Here is a 15368-nt window from a genome sequence, read left to right as displayed (position 1 = left end):
AAGCTACTAATGAAGTTGCGAACGTGAATATGGGTTGATAAAAATGTGTTCGCATAATGTATACAGTTTTAAAATATGCTAAAAATGAACTTTCCTCAAATCAATTTACGCTTCAATAAAACAGTGAAATTGATTAACAACAAATAGCTTGGAAAAAAAGAAAAAGAATTCTTTAAGCTTCTTCCTTGGAGGGTTCTCGTTTTTGATTTAAACATTGAATTATTGGATCAACTTCTTTTCTTATCTGTGTCTGCGACTGAATTAGTTTGCAGAAAAAGAGAACGATGAATTAATGATCAAAATTAAAATTCAAACTTCAGATAAAAATCTATTAACATCATCGCTCATTCTTTTTAGATCCATTTCTGTAGCAATTGCTGAAAAATGCAAATTCGTTTAAAATTTCAAACAATTTATAAATTATCAAAGAACAAACGGTTTGATAAAGTGTTTGCAACTTTTCGAGAATTCTGACGACTTATTTGTAAATTTTTTGAAAAAGCAATTTCAAATTTGTCTCTTGATGTCCCCTTTGTGAACATTGCAAGAACTGGTGCATGAAGCTTCAGAGCAGCTACAATATTATCTATTTGGTCATCTTTCATGTTGTCGATGTTAATATCCAACGTTCTTAAAATTTTCCTATTCATTAATGTGTAAATTTATGAATTTTAATTTGGAAAATTGTAAAAGAACAGCGACAATAAAAATTGATTAATGTTTTGATCTATATATAACATTTTTATCGAGATTTTGGAAAAAATGAATGACCTTTCTTTAACCTATATTGCTCACTGATTTATTTTTATGAAAAATACATTTTTCTGAAAATTGAAACTATATGAAAATACTTTTTCTTCTTCATGTTCAAACAATTTTTTTAATTCTGAAAGTAATGATATTCAATATTTTCAAAAATAATCAAATATTCATAAATTCGCTATTGCAAAAATTACCCGTTTTCAATAACTGGATAATATCTTAAAGAATACTATGAAAAGAGTATAATTTGATATTTTATATATCTTCTTTCTTTTATAAGGAATTATTTCTTAAATATCATTAAATGATCTGTAACTTTTAAAAATGACTTTTTTTCTTTTTTTGCAGCCTAAAATGTTCACTGACATTCAAATATGTTTTGTGCAAAAACACTTTTTTTTTAAAAGAAAATACAAAAAACAAAAAACTTTTTTTCTGTTTACTAATTTTCATGTCATTGATTTTTATTATTGTTTATGATCATCGAGTTTATTTTAATTTTTCATTATGGCGTTATTTTCATCAGGAAAACTTCCTTTTGAAAAAGAACACCATGATAAGATAGCCGATATAAGCAGAATAACTGCGCATATATTTGTTGGAAATCAGGTTTTTATTATTTGAAGTTATTATTTCTTATTTAAATTACTTACAAACTGAATTCCACGAAAACATACTCTATTAATGATATATTTCTTCATGAAAAGATTGCTGCAAATGACAAAAATATTCTTAAAATGAATGGAATTGATACAATTGTAAGATTAAGAACCCAACCATCTTTGAGCATGCCTGATTGCGTAAAAACTGTTGTGTTTTGCCAAGTCGAAGATCTTTCTGTTTCAAATATTATTGCTGTACTGGAACCTGCATTTACAGCTTTGAAAGCAACTGTTGAAAGAAATGGAAGATGCTTAGTCCATTGTCATGCTGGAAAATCCAGAAGCCCAGCAGTAGTGATTGCATTTCTTATGAAGACTTACCATGTATCTTTATCTGTTGCATACAGACACGTTGAACGCGCTCGAAATGGGTTTGCATTTTACAGATAATTATCACTTTTATCAATTTTTTGAAATATTTCGAAAATTTTCATTCAAACAAATCCTAAGATTGGCAATGAATCCAACATTTAAAAGACAATTATGTGATTACGAATTCTCTTTATATGGAAAGAGATCAATGCAATTTTGCTTGTTTTGCGGTGAATTTGATTGTCGGTGCTGTCAATTCGGTCGGCTAAAACGAGAATATTTCTTGGAGGTCCATCAAACGTTGTTGCAGATGGAAAAACAGAAGCTAGGGAAAGAGTTACACAACAAGGAGAAGGTAGCTGACGAGGCGTATGCAGAAAAGAAGCTAGCATTGGAGTGCTTGAAGGAAGAGGAGGAGGGAATGATATTGCAGCGCGGTAAAAACATTGTAGAATCGGAGAGATTGCAAAGAGAGAAAGAAATAAGATGGCTGAAGGATAAAGTGAAGTTTTTCACGGAGAGCGTGAGGCTTGCAGAGGACGACATATTGGTGACTCTCAAGAAGCTGAAGCGAGTCGAAGACAGGCAGCGAGAAATTGGGCAGAGCCATCTGCGGCAGATCCAACGGAGAGGTGTGGAAGATGTGGGTGATGATGATCCCTTCGAGCGGGTGGATCTGCATGCAGACAGAGAACGAGACAGGAGAGTGCGGGAGAAGTACGGCTCGAAGATCCAACTGGCACCGCTGGCACAGCCACCGCCACCTGCCGTGATCAGAGACGAAGGAGAAAGAATGTTGGATGAACTGAACAAGAAGCTGATCGGGCAGAACACGCGCAAGTATCAGAAGTGGCTGAACCACCGAAGGCTGAATGGGTTCTCAATACAGCGGGCAGAAGAGGACGAAGACATTGGCAAGCTGCATTGGATCATGTTTGCGCTGTATGAAGTGATGTCGATGTATCAGTTTCCCTTTGAGATGGCGCAGTGGCAGATGGAAATGTCTGACCGGCTGAAATACCTCCATCCGCCAGCCAACCCGTTTCAGACGCTGCTGGCAAGGCGCCCAGACATTCTGGAAGAAGTACTGAGGAAACAAGGGATCACGATGAAGGCAGCAATTGACTGGGCAGTGAAGAAAGAGGAGGAACGGCAGCTGTATGCAAGGAAGCGGGGAATGTGCAGTCGGAGAGAGTACCATCTACCTGTCAGCACGAATCACTCCACACACATCTACGATCCACTTTTTGCTCGAGTGACAGACAAGCTGCATTCACAGACACAGCTTCTGCCACACACAGTGAGAGAAGCCATCTTGCAGATGGAGAGAGAGAAGGTGAGGGACAGAGAAAGGCAGATTGAGGCGATTGCAGAAGCTGAGGCTGAAGCTGCTGCTAAAAGGGCATGTGGGATAAAAGTGTCTTTGCCAAGCTCTTCATCATTTTTTGTGAAGGACGTTTCTCCAATAGCAGCAGCTCCTTCAACAGCAGCAGGCTCAAGGACATTCGCAACAGCATCAACACAATCACGCTCTTCTGCTTCTTTGGCTTCGCCTTTTTCTCGCAATTTATCTTCTCCGTCTGCCCTTTCGCCTTACTCACCGCCGTTCATCCCACGCAAAATTATCCAAAGCCCATTTCCCGCTTCTCAACCGAAGGCTATTCAAACAGCTCTTTCATCTCCTGTTCATTCTTCTCTTCCTCCGCATCCACCTCAGCAGCTGAGTCAGACACAGCCTCTGTCTCAGCCACAGTCTCAGATGTCTGTCAGATCTGATCAGTCGAGTCAGATCAGCCAAATCAGTCAGTCAAGCCAAAATAGTTTATCACAACTGTCACAGCTGTCAAAAGGATCACTTCAGTCACAACAATCTCAGAAATCACAACAGACGCAAACTTCAAGCCTGCAAACACAGGAACTTCCATCAACCTCTTCACATCCTTTGAACTCATCGCTTTCGATGCATCTTCGTCATTCTTCTCTTTATTCACCTCTCCATTCGCAGCATCGCCCTCAATATCCTTCCAAGCATGCTCATCACAATACACTCCCTGCTGTCTTTCAGTCAGACCAGCAACACAAACAGCTGCTCTCTCCATCTGATCGAAGTGACTCTCCTCCTCCTGTTCTTCCACCTCCTTTTCTGTCTCGATTCTCATCTTCAGACAGCAAGCTATCCTCGGCTTCTTCTGATTATCATCCTCTTTTCCATCCATATGACTCGCCACACACACACCCTCCTTATTACAAATGCTCTCTTCCCATTTCTCTTCCCCCGCCAATTTCAGTCGATCTGCCGTCGCCCATTGAAATCACAAAAGTTGCTTTGAAAGAGGCTATCGCTCGCTCAAAGAGGAAGCTTCTGCTTTCTCCTGCTTCAATTTATCCTTCTTCTTCCACTGCGACTGACGAGCCATCGCCAATTTGCACAAAGCTCACCTCTCATTTTCTCGAGCTTCTTTCTACAAAACCGTTTTCTCTGTCAGAAATCCCTTTGATTTTGAAGGCATCTCACCAGTTTTTCCCATCTGAATCTTCTCCATTCAATCCATATCATCCCTTTTTTGCCTCAAAACTTACACTCACATTAACTTTTCCTGCTTTTGCTCCGTCGCTTGCACTTCCATCGCCTTCGTCAGAGCCTCCGCTGTTCAAATACACAGCATCTGATTCTGTGTTCAATGAAGATGACTCACCAAAGATGAACTATCAGTTGTGGCTGAAACGACAAAGAAAGAACAGAATGAACAAGAAGACGAACGAGAAGAAAAGAGGAAGGATGAGAAGAAGAGGGGTTTTCCAGAGTTCAGAAAGCGGAGAATTTCAAAGCAAATTTGATTCAAATGAAAAGGCCGAATGGGAAAAATCAGATGAAAGCAACGCAGTTGAGGAAAAAGCAGCAGCAAAATTGACTTCGATGTTTCCATCTGATGAAAAGGGAGCGATTCCTTTTAAGAGCCCTCTTGTTCTGCCTCCGCCTTTGCCTTATTTTCCTTCGACAACTTTGTCTGCATCAGCAGCCTTGTCTTCTTCAGCAGATGCTTCTTTCACTGCAACATTTTCATCAACTTCATCTTCTGCATCTTCAAATTCTTCTTCTTCTTCAGCATCGTCTTCTTCTTCATTTCCATTGTTTTCATTACCTCCAACAACTTCGACCTCTTTGCCATTTTCGTCTTCTCCATTGATTCTGCCCCCTCCTTCCACGTGTGTCTTTCCGAGTACCTCTCTTTTAAATAGCAATCAGTCAGTTTCAGCTGAAAACACACAAAATTTAACTCCAAACACAATTTTGGTTAAATCTTCAGCCACTTTGTCTTCTTCTCTATTTGATTCGCAAGATTTTTGCGCACCAAAAGGTTGCGAGCTGAAGGAAAATGAAGATTTTGGAGTGAAAAGCAATGGTGAAGAAAAGATGGGAGAAGAGAAAAAGAAAGAATTTGTTGAAGAAGATGTGAAATCAAAAATGAATTCACAAAAAATAAAAGAAAAAGAAAAAGAAAAAGGGAAATTTATCGAAATGCACAAACCAATCCGAAGCAGTAAGCATTTAGAAGGAAGAAGAGGAAAAGGAAGAAGAAGAGAAGAAGGAGGAGGTAAGGGAAGAGAGTGTGAAGACAGTGTCAGAGATCTCTGTAAGTACCGAGTGTCTATTCCAAATGAGAGGTATTTTCTGATGAATGTCAGCGAGGCTGATTGCACAGCGTTTCTGTCGCTGGCTGCGATGGAGACATTTCACCGGTCGTTTGAGCTGATGAACCAGACAGCGCAGCCTCCGAGACACATCTCGAAGAAGAGAAAGAAGAGAAAGAAGGAGGAGAAAGCGAAAAGAAGCAGGAAAAATGAAAGACAGAATGCGAATGAGAATTTGAGAGAAAACGAGAAATTGGATGAGTATCATCATAAACATATGCACAAGCATCATCACAAACATCACAGACAACTTGGTGATCAATCATTTGACGATGAGCAGGGAAATGATGATAACAAGGTTATTCTTCCAGTCCATCATCATCATCATCGCCACCATCATCATCACCATCGCATTCACAAAAGTCTTTCTTCTCCGCATCTTCATCTTTCGCATCATCTTAATTTTTACAAACACCATTCACTTCTCCATAAATATAAGTCACATGGCGATTATTCATTACACCACACACACCACAAACACATTTACAACCATTCTTTGTCTCATTCTGTATCGCACTCACTTTCTCATTCTCTTTCTCACTCCAGCTTTTCAGATCCACTTTCAAGCATTTCTCACGAAGAGAGCGAGGAATCCATCATTTCACACTCGTCCATTCTCAGCCACGAACATTCTGTTGTCAAACATCACTCCAGACAGACAGTCAGACAGTCATCAGACTCGAGTTCTCCACAAATTAGCAGCCATCTCCATCATCACACTCACACTTCTCGTCAACCTGATCAACAACATCGCCAGCATCATCATCAACATCATCAACCAGAACAACAACAACAACCTCAGCGCAGAATTCGCAGCCACAGCCACGATCACATCTCTCATCATCATTCACACAAGCACAACGACAGCACACACACCAAACATTTGCACCACACACGCCCACTCCGCCGCATCCACCGCTCTCATTCCTTTTCTCATCATCATCATCACGCCACACAATCTTCAATGGCCACTTTCTCAACAAATCCGCCAAATTCCCAACAGGATTCAATTGATGCAAAGCCAGCTGCACATTCAGAATTCCCTTCTTCTGCACCTGCGACTGGCAAATCTTCTCCTGTAAATCAATCTCTATCTTTCAACCAAACCTCGTCTTCTTTTCATCCTTCTTATGATCCTTCCACTTCTCATTCTCTTCTTTCTTCTTCTCCAGTTTCCTTTTCACATCCTCCCACTTCATCTTTCGTTACTGTTTCGTCGGCATCTTCTTCAAAAGCGATGATTCAGCCATCTGCTGATGTTATTGTGTCAGCTCCATCGGCAACAGCTTCAGAGATTCTGAAGTCTCAAGCACACAATCTTGTTCCAGAAAATGCAAGTTTAAGTGCAAAGAAGCAAATGCCACAGACAAGCAAACAACAAAATGAAATCGAACAGAAAGAGAGTAAAGAACAGATTGTACATCAATCGGAACAGCAAAGCAGACATCGACATCAACACACGCATCAGCATCATCATAATCACACTTCCCTTCAACGTCAGCAGATATTTGCAAAGGAGGATTCTATTTCAAAGCCAAATTTTTGATGAAACATCAAAAATTAAAGTTGTTTAATTGAATCATAACAGTTTTTTTTAAACCGAATTTTTTTGTGGAAAGAAGGAAAGCAAAAAAATCAATGTGGAAAATATGTTGTGAATGTGTTCATTCTTTTATCTCTTTTTATTTCACTATCTTAAAACAATTTCTTTTGTTTCATCATTAATTACTTGAGATTATTTATTTTTTATTTTGTGTTTAGAATTCAAATTTTGTGTTATTTCTGTTTTTTTATTCTTTCATTTTGCATTTCATAAAATCGCTTCGAATATGCATTCAAATTATCTAAAAGTTCTTTTTGCGGGAAAAAAAGATAGAGTTATGTTCTAATGAGCGTTCTTTCATAATTTCTCATTTAATAATAAGTTTATAAAAAGAAAAAAGAAAAAAAGAAATTGACATTTAATATATTTAAGTGACTTTTGTAAGACTTTTAAGAGTTGGTATTTCATACAAAAATAAAACATTTTTGATGAAAATCTTCTAAAAAATAAAACTATAACATATTATTAATGGAAAATGACATGCTAACTTCAAAAGAGAGAAGCTCTGTGAAGATTAGATACATGAAGAATCGAGCGTTACATATGATCAAATCAAATTTATAAAAAATTGAAAGAAAGAAAGAAAAATGAAAGTGCAGTTTTATAAACACAGCACTTATAAGAATCAAGAAATGTTTACTAATTCAAAGCAAATATTTGAAAACCTCCATTTATTAAAATACTCGAAAAAACTTTTTTTTAAATAGAAAGCAAATAAAAAGAAAGAAAGAAAGGCATTCAAATGGAATATTGAAATCTATCAATTAAGAATGGTTAGAATAAATTCAATAAAACAAATACATGAAAGAATTATTTTCAAATTTTACATGAGCAAATGAAAGGAAATACATCTAAATAGAAATGGTCTTAAAAAAGAAAAGAAACTATTTAAAAAAAAATTGCTAATGTATCGATTTTTAGCGATTATAAATATTATCTTTTGTTAACGCACAAAAACATAGCTTCTTATAAACAGAGTAACAAAAGAACTTGAATCCGAATGTTCAGCAATGATCAAGAAAAAAGAAATTAACCAAACAAACTTTATCCTCAAATAAACAACATCCAAAGGTAATATTTATTTATTACTATTTTGAAATATCATTTGTCCAACAGGTCACTTACATAAACAAGCAAATCATGAAACATCGTTGATGCATCATTTCTTATAAAGATAGTCTAACATCACTCATAAACAAACTTGACTGTGCACCGAAGTGTAAACAGACAACATATACGAACTCTCTCAAAGTACATAAAGAAGACATAAATAAAAAAGGATTTCTCAAAATGAAATAAAAAGAAAAGAAATTGTATTTATGTAATGATTTCATTTGTTGCATAATTCAACTTTATAACTCTTACAATTCATGTGAACAAACTTAAAATTCACATTCAATGAATTATTATTCAATTTTTCTCAATCTCCTTCAGAATATCTGAATTTAAGAGAGAAATCTTTGCTCTCTCTGTTCAGTAACAGTCAGCACACTCTCACCAAACTTGCTCATTAGCAATCCCCAAGGCATCTGCTCCAACACCTTTTTGTTGTCTTTCAATGATTTGACTGCTGCTCTTATCAAACAGACTCGTTCCAGCCCTCTCTCAATTCTTTTGCACGAAAGCTCTTTTCTCTCTTTTGCTTCTAAATGGATATTCGAAATATCATCATCTCTTTCAACGAATTCAACAACTTCTTCTTCTTTTCTCATCAACCAAAACTCAAGAGGAATAGGCGTTTTTCCTGTGTAAGTTTGTGAAGAATGAAACAGAAATGATGGGGATGAGGAAGAAAACACAGATGCAGCCACATCTCCACAAGATGATGATGATGATGATGAAGACGAAGCAGGTAATGAGGCAGACAAAGTAGATGCAACAGAAGATTGCTCGCTTGCCAGCGTAACATGACTTGAGGTGGTCAGAGAAGAAGGTGTGCCTTCAGATGAAGGCAGGGACGCAAACTGAGTGGATGATATCTGAGTATTAATTTTTTGAACAATATCCAAAACGACTCTTTCATCCGAAGTAACAGAATCCATAAATGATTCTTCATCAAGTAAAATGTCTTTGCAGAAAGAACTATAATTATCACCAAAACACTCGTAATCTTCCTTATTCTCAAGAACGTTCTCAGACAGTTCATTCTGATGCAAAGAGTGAATTAGCTTCCTCTGTGCTTCATTCTCCTTCACATTCTTTTTTCTTCTCTTCCTCTTTTCTTTCTTGTTTTGCACTTCTTCTTCAGCAGCTGTGATATTCTCATTGAAAAATAGCAACACATCAGGGAAACAGATTGATAGAAGCAATCTTGAAACAGCATAGGCACCTTTCGGATCAGCACACAAATGAATCAGCTGAGGTAGTTCATCAGGAATTTGAGGTGTTTCAGTTGAGAAAGGAGATGGAGATGAAGAGTCTGTCAGAATGGACATCAGCATGCTTGATGAAGACGAAGAAAACGAGACTGATTCTTTGTCTTCCCATTGGCTGTTATTGTTCAGCATTTTCAAGCTGTTATAAAGCAAACGATAAGTTGTTGCTGTTAAGTTTCCTCTTGAAATATTTCTAAGATTGTTTATTGTTTCCATTTCTGCTGCGGTAGGAGGCTGAAGAAGCTGTTTGACAAGTTCCTTTTTTGTTTTCCAATCGCAAAGAAACATAAATCTATCCACAAGCAAATGAGACATTGGAGAGTATATCAAGTAGATTATATGCGGTCGGAAAGACGAAAAATACAAGCGGCGCAATGAAGGCAATGGCATTGGAACAGAAGAAGATCCAAATGCAAACGATGATGAAATACTTGATAATTCTTGAAGTTGAGACTGGCTAAGAGCACATTGAAATAGATTGTTAAGAGAAGGAGATCGAGACAACGAATTCTTATTCAGCAAATCAGTAACGTTCAATTCGGATGCAGATGAATTGGCAGATGAATATGTTGAAAAAGACGAAGTTGCTGACATCTTCTGAGGTGAAGGTACTATCATTTTCGAAGAAATGTAAATATATTCATTAATTTTCCTTTCAGCTGAAATTTCACTTTGTGTATTCACCAATCCATATTGATCGTTATCTTTTCTAACTTCACACTTTTCATCATTTATAAAACTCTTCTTTGTAACGTTTGCAGAATCTTTTAATTGAGCTTTCATTTCCACAAGACGCTGATACATTTTGGCGTCTGTCCAAGCATCAATAGCATGCCAATTAACAAGCATTGCTCCACATAAGAATGCACTTGCATGCAAATCCCGCACAGCCATTTTTGCGACTTCATCTGCAGACGCAGAAAGACTCAGATAGAAAGCAACAAGTGTCGAAGGAGGCCTAACCACAGATGCGGCAGGACGTAATGGATGCCATGAAATTGCAGAGTTGTGCTGCTTCCGACTAAACCCCTTTTCCTCCTCTGCTTTTTGGTCCATGCTAATCTTCTTGCTGCTTTCTTGATTTGCAGCAATCTGATGGCTTTGTTGAATTTCTTTCATTTTCTTTGAACCTTCCTCTTCCAAATAAAGTTGCATTTCTCTTTGCATAGTCATTTCCCACAATCTTCTTTCTTTTCGAAATATCTTCGCTTTCATTATAACATCAACTGCTTGTAGTATTTTCTGCAGTAAAGAACATCCATTTTTTGTTGGCAGAAGTTCTGGCAGAGATTCTTTGCTCATGAGCTCCATCACCACAAATGTTGAATCTCTCGGAAACATCGAAGGAGGAAGCGAAATAATCAGATTTTTGCTTTTTGGTTTAAATTTCTCAGACTGAATTGTATTTCGATGATCATTTGATGAATTCGATAGAACTTTCAGTGTTTCATAAGAACATTCCAAAGAACCATGATTAGCCACTTCTTCTTTCTGTTTATTGATAATATCATATGAAATTATTTCCTTCGCCTTTTGTTTTGCATCCGCCTCATTCCTTTCATTTCCTTCTCCTTCAACTTCTTCTTCGCCTTCGTCTTCGTATTCTTTTGTTTCAGCACACACTTCACATTCTCCATATCTCTCATCATCGTCTTGATCATCTACCCAGCTGGATATAATCTTCATTACAACATGTGCTCCACTTGCATTCAGAGCAATTTGCGCCAATTTTCCTTTAAAAAACTGTTTGACAAGCTTCACTTGAGTCAATCCGTCTGTCACATCGATCATCCTCTGAACAACACGCGAGGCAAACGGATGGCACGAAAGCTGGTAAAGATCAGGTCCCAACAGCGTGCAGAGTATTTCTCTCTGCCGAGAACAGCCCCGCATCATCAAGTGCTGAACAGTAAAATTGCCAAACTGATTGAGGCACAGCACTTTCACAGAACCTTCAATTTCCTGAAGAACAAGATCAACAACCATCACAACAAGAGGAGAAGGATCAGGAGATGGCAGAGTGTATGGATAGAACAGGAAAAAAGGAACAGAAAATGAAGATTGCGTTGAAGCTGAAGAAGGCCCCGACAAAGACGAAGATGCTGTTGATGCTTTGCTACTTGCAGAGTTTATCGAATGTGTCATAAGAATATAATGCCTTCGACTTTCTCTTTCTTCCTTCTCTTTTTCAGCCAAGCGAATCCGTTCCTTTCGATAATCCTCACAAATCTTGACGACATCACCCATACAACACTGCGCCAATGCAATTTCATCCTCCTTTGTCGGAGGCTGCGGCTGCGATGCAAGAACATCGAGAACTTTCTGCAAAAAGCGGTTTCCGTCTTGCGTGGCCAGAAGAAGCATGATTTTGCCAACAACTTCCAGAAACGAGGCAAAAGGCGCCTGTTCGTTCACATCGCGCTCAGTTCTCAGCGGCTTGAAATGTTTTTTGCTCGTCTTCCGACTGCTCGGAAGAGTCTGATCAGAAAGCCCAACAACAGCTGAAGTCAGCGCAAACGGAGAGGAGATCATTGGCAATGCTCCAACTGAAGGCGCCTGACGAACTCTTGTTTCTCCAAAAATACCAGCATTCTGTTTTATTTCTCGCCCAATTCCACTTTCCATTCCATTTTCTGTGATGCTGCACTTTCTGCCAATTTCAACGCGTTCGCTGAGTATTCTCGACACTTGCGATATCTGAGGCACATATGACTTTGTATTTTTTGTCGAAGAAACCAGGCTATTACTCTTAATTTGTGTTGGATGGACCTTTTTGAATTCTGGAAGAATCTTTTGTGAAGGATAAGCAGGTAGAGTAAGCATATCTTGTGGCAGATCAGTTGGAGATGGCTTTATTGAAATTTTGGATGAAGGCGGAAGCGCCAATGAAGCAGAAGAATTCAATGGCGGCAAAGATGAAGAAACAGAAGTTGATTTTGAAGCAAGTGTTGAGTTGGTGATTGATAATTGGTTTTGATGTAATGGTGAAGGAAAATTGTGTTGAGGAAAATGCTGTGCAGATGAAAAGGATGCGTTTGGCATTGAAACTGTTGCTTCTGTTAAAGGAAGTGCACGACTGAATAGAAAAGAGGGTTCAACAACATTGCAGCTTTTGGTGGGAGCATTCAAAATGACATGAGAAGGCATAGAAGGATGAGGAGGAGCAGGAACAAAAAAGGGAGTACCAGTAGTGTTATCTGGAGAAAAAGAAGAATGCCGCACAGGTTGAAATGAAGCAGATGCTCCAAAATGAGTCAAAGGCTCAACAAAACTATTGCTGCCACTCTGAGTAGTAGGATAAACGGATTCGTGAGTAACTTGTAAACTTTTTGGTTCGTGCAGTGAAACATCAGATTTGGCAGCTGGTACATTTAGTGCATTGTTTGAACTGACCACTTTAATTGCGCTTGTATCATAAGGCTGAGCTGGCGGAAGGTCAGCTGCTGGAGGAGAATACATGGGAAGATCAATCATTGGTGTGAATATCATTTTGGGCATGAGTGATGATGACTTGATCTCAGCAGTTTCTGTAAGAATCACATTTGATAGTGATTCGGCAGTTTTTGGAACCGTCGTAATGATTTCATGTTTGTTATTTCGTTGAGCTTTTGAAAAGGAATCTTCAATATGATGCTTGTCCAAATCATTTGCAACAGGAGTCTTGCCCAAAGAAGGTGTAAAGCAAAATGATAAAGATCCATAGCCAGATTGTACAGAAGTTGATGGTGGTAGAGGTGGAGGTAGAGGAGGAGGAGGAGGAGGTGGTGGAGGTGGAGGAGGAGGTGGCTGTTGTGGAGGATATGGCGGTGGATGCAAAAGAGAAGAGGACAACGAAAGCGAATTATTTGATGAATTTTTTAACCCATCAAGGGACAAGCTTTGTAAGTTGCTGGCTGCAAAAGAAGAATTCAATTCTGAGGAAGTTGATTCAATTGAAGATGGAATCATTGGCGAAGATATGGAAGTATCATCAGTTGGGAGATGAATGATATGCGGATTGGGAGAAGTGCCTAATGGTGGTAATTGAGTGTTGACTTCATGCTCACTGATGCAATTCCACATAAAGTGAGATCCATCCAACGGAGCAGCACAAGAAGGGCTTAAAGGTAAAGAAGATGTGGGAAATGAAAGTACTTGCGAAAATGGAGGTGATGATGAATAATTTGAAGATAAGAAAGATTTTTGCAACGAATCATATGATGAAGGAATGAGCTCCGAATCGAATGAATTTTCTACAATTTGTAAAGACGAATGAGCATCAAAATTTTCTAATTGGCAAAGTTCTTCTTCTTCTTTTCTTGAAACAAACTTCTCCAAATCATCATTTATTTCGGTATCGTCTTCAACATCTTCGCATTCTTCAAACATTCTTCGATTGCTTCGCTTTGAAGGATGAGAAGATGAATATTGTGAAGATGAATCATGAAGCAAACTCAATGTTGAATTCATAATTTCATCGTTCCTCAAGATTTGTAGATGCTTTGAATTTGATGAAACTTCACAATCATCAGGAAAATCAAGCTTGCTGTTTCCAATCTTTGAATTATTTTTGTCATTTGCGTATAGAAAAGTAGAAACAGACGATGAAGGTTGAAAAGAAACAACAGTTGAAGAATATGCTAATTCACATAAAGTTTTAAACGAATAATAAAAAGACGAATTCAAAGGAAAAAAAAGATGAATCAAATGATTGTGTCGAAGGCAAACATGGTGAAGGAGGAAATGAACGACCATTCATTTATGGAGTATAAACTTTATATCAATAATTTAACAAAAATTGTATAATTTGTAGTGAAAATTCTTAACGATACAAAAAAGCCAAACAATAAATATGCAATCTAGAAAATAATATATATTTAGTGATCAATAAATCATCACTCCCATAATTTGTTATCAGAAAAACAACATCGTCTGTTGAAATTGCAAGCATGTATTCTGAAAGAATATCTCATTAATTGCATGAATTAAATCTGAGTGACATACAAATTTTTGAACTGAAAATTCAGGTTAATGATTAGCGTAACAAAAATTGAAGCCAAAAAAAAAGAAATTGACGAATAAATTTTTTAGGTGGAAATAATTATCAATAAAAAAAAATTTTTTTTTCCTTTATCAGAAATAAAATAGGAATTCGATGGCTTTTAAAGAAAGAAATTTCAAGATGATTCTTTTTCGTTACAAAATTTTTTCTCCGAAGCAAGAGTCAAATTTGGAATTATAGCTCATTTGTGATTCAAATCATGTTACTAAAGTCTTTTTAAGACGATACTAATAACATTCTGAACGAAAAAAATAATACAATGAAACAAACATAAGGTGAAGAAATGCAAAATAAGTTTACACTTGGGTGATTATTTTTTTTACCATTTTATTTCCATCAAAAATTTCGGAAAGAAAAATTGAATTGAATACAAATTAATGAACACCGAAAATCAATTTCACATTTGTTGATAATATACCTTTGTGATATGACAAAAGAAAATTGAAACAACTACAAAATGACTGACATGATATTTTTGATTTGTCAAAAATGGTAATTTTTAACGATTTCACAATTCTTTATTACATAAATAATTAATTTGTAAATCGATAAACAAGAGCTCTTATTATTTTGAAAAAACAGTATTTTTAATAAATATTATCTAGTTCTAAACATACATATTTTTTTAACAGGAAATGTCAGTAGAGGAATTTTTTTTGTCACAAATTGTTATTGACCGTCGTTGTCGGTCACTGACGGATGAAAAAAAGACAGATATTTCAAATTGGGTTTTTTTTTTAATGATCATATTTTTTCTGTCAAAAATTTCGGTTGATAATATTCTCTTGAACATCAACAAAAGAATACTGAAAAGTGAAAAGGCATATTAAAAAACATCTACATCTTTATTTGAACTCAAACATTGTATATGAAACAGTTGTGACAAATACACAAATTGAAGTTATTATCTCTTCCAAAAG

The 15368-nt window shown here is 37.0% G+C and overlaps 3 protein-coding genes across 3 annotated transcripts; 1 reads left to right on the top strand and 2 right to left on the bottom strand.

The window, feature by feature from the left end:
• Window positions 1-28: 28 nt before the first annotated feature.
• Window positions 29-729, bottom strand: MONOS_455 (uncharacterized protein). Its single transcript, XM_067874632.1, has 3 exons — window positions 437-729; window positions 316-377; window positions 29-256 (listed from the first exon to the last, which is right to left on the bottom strand). The coding sequence occupies exons 1-3, from the start codon at window positions 648-650 to the stop codon at window positions 173-175; spliced, it is 360 nt and encodes a 119-aa protein (XP_067733844.1). The 5' UTR covers window positions 651-729; the 3' UTR covers window positions 29-172.
• Window positions 730-1238: 509 nt separating this feature from the next.
• MONOS_454 (putative atypical dual specificity phosphatase) lies at window positions 1239-7279 on the top strand. Its single transcript, XM_067874621.1, has 3 exons — window positions 1239-1371; window positions 1470-1795; window positions 1875-7279. Exons 1-3 carry the CDS (start codon window positions 1270-1272, stop codon window positions 6973-6975), a joined length of 5529 nt encoding a protein of 1842 aa, XP_067733843.1. The 5' UTR covers window positions 1239-1269; the 3' UTR covers window positions 6976-7279.
• A 28-nt stretch (window positions 7280-7307) lies between these two features.
• MONOS_453 (uncharacterized protein) lies at window positions 7308-14253 on the bottom strand. The gene has a single exon (XM_067874610.1). It carries the CDS (start codon window positions 14139-14141, stop codon window positions 8478-8480), a length of 5664 nt encoding a protein of 1887 aa, XP_067733842.1. The 5' UTR covers window positions 14142-14253; the 3' UTR covers window positions 7308-8477.
• Between the last annotated feature and the right edge of the window lie 1115 nt (window positions 14254-15368).

This window comes from Monocercomonoides exilis (assembly GCF_001643675.1).
Source record: "Monocercomonoides exilis strain PA203 chromosome Unknown scaffold6-2077815, whole genome shotgun sequence".
Taxonomy (NCBI): domain Eukaryota; phylum Preaxostyla; order Oxymonadida; family Polymastigidae; genus Monocercomonoides; species Monocercomonoides exilis.
This window is presented reverse-complemented; position numbering and strand designations above follow the sequence as displayed.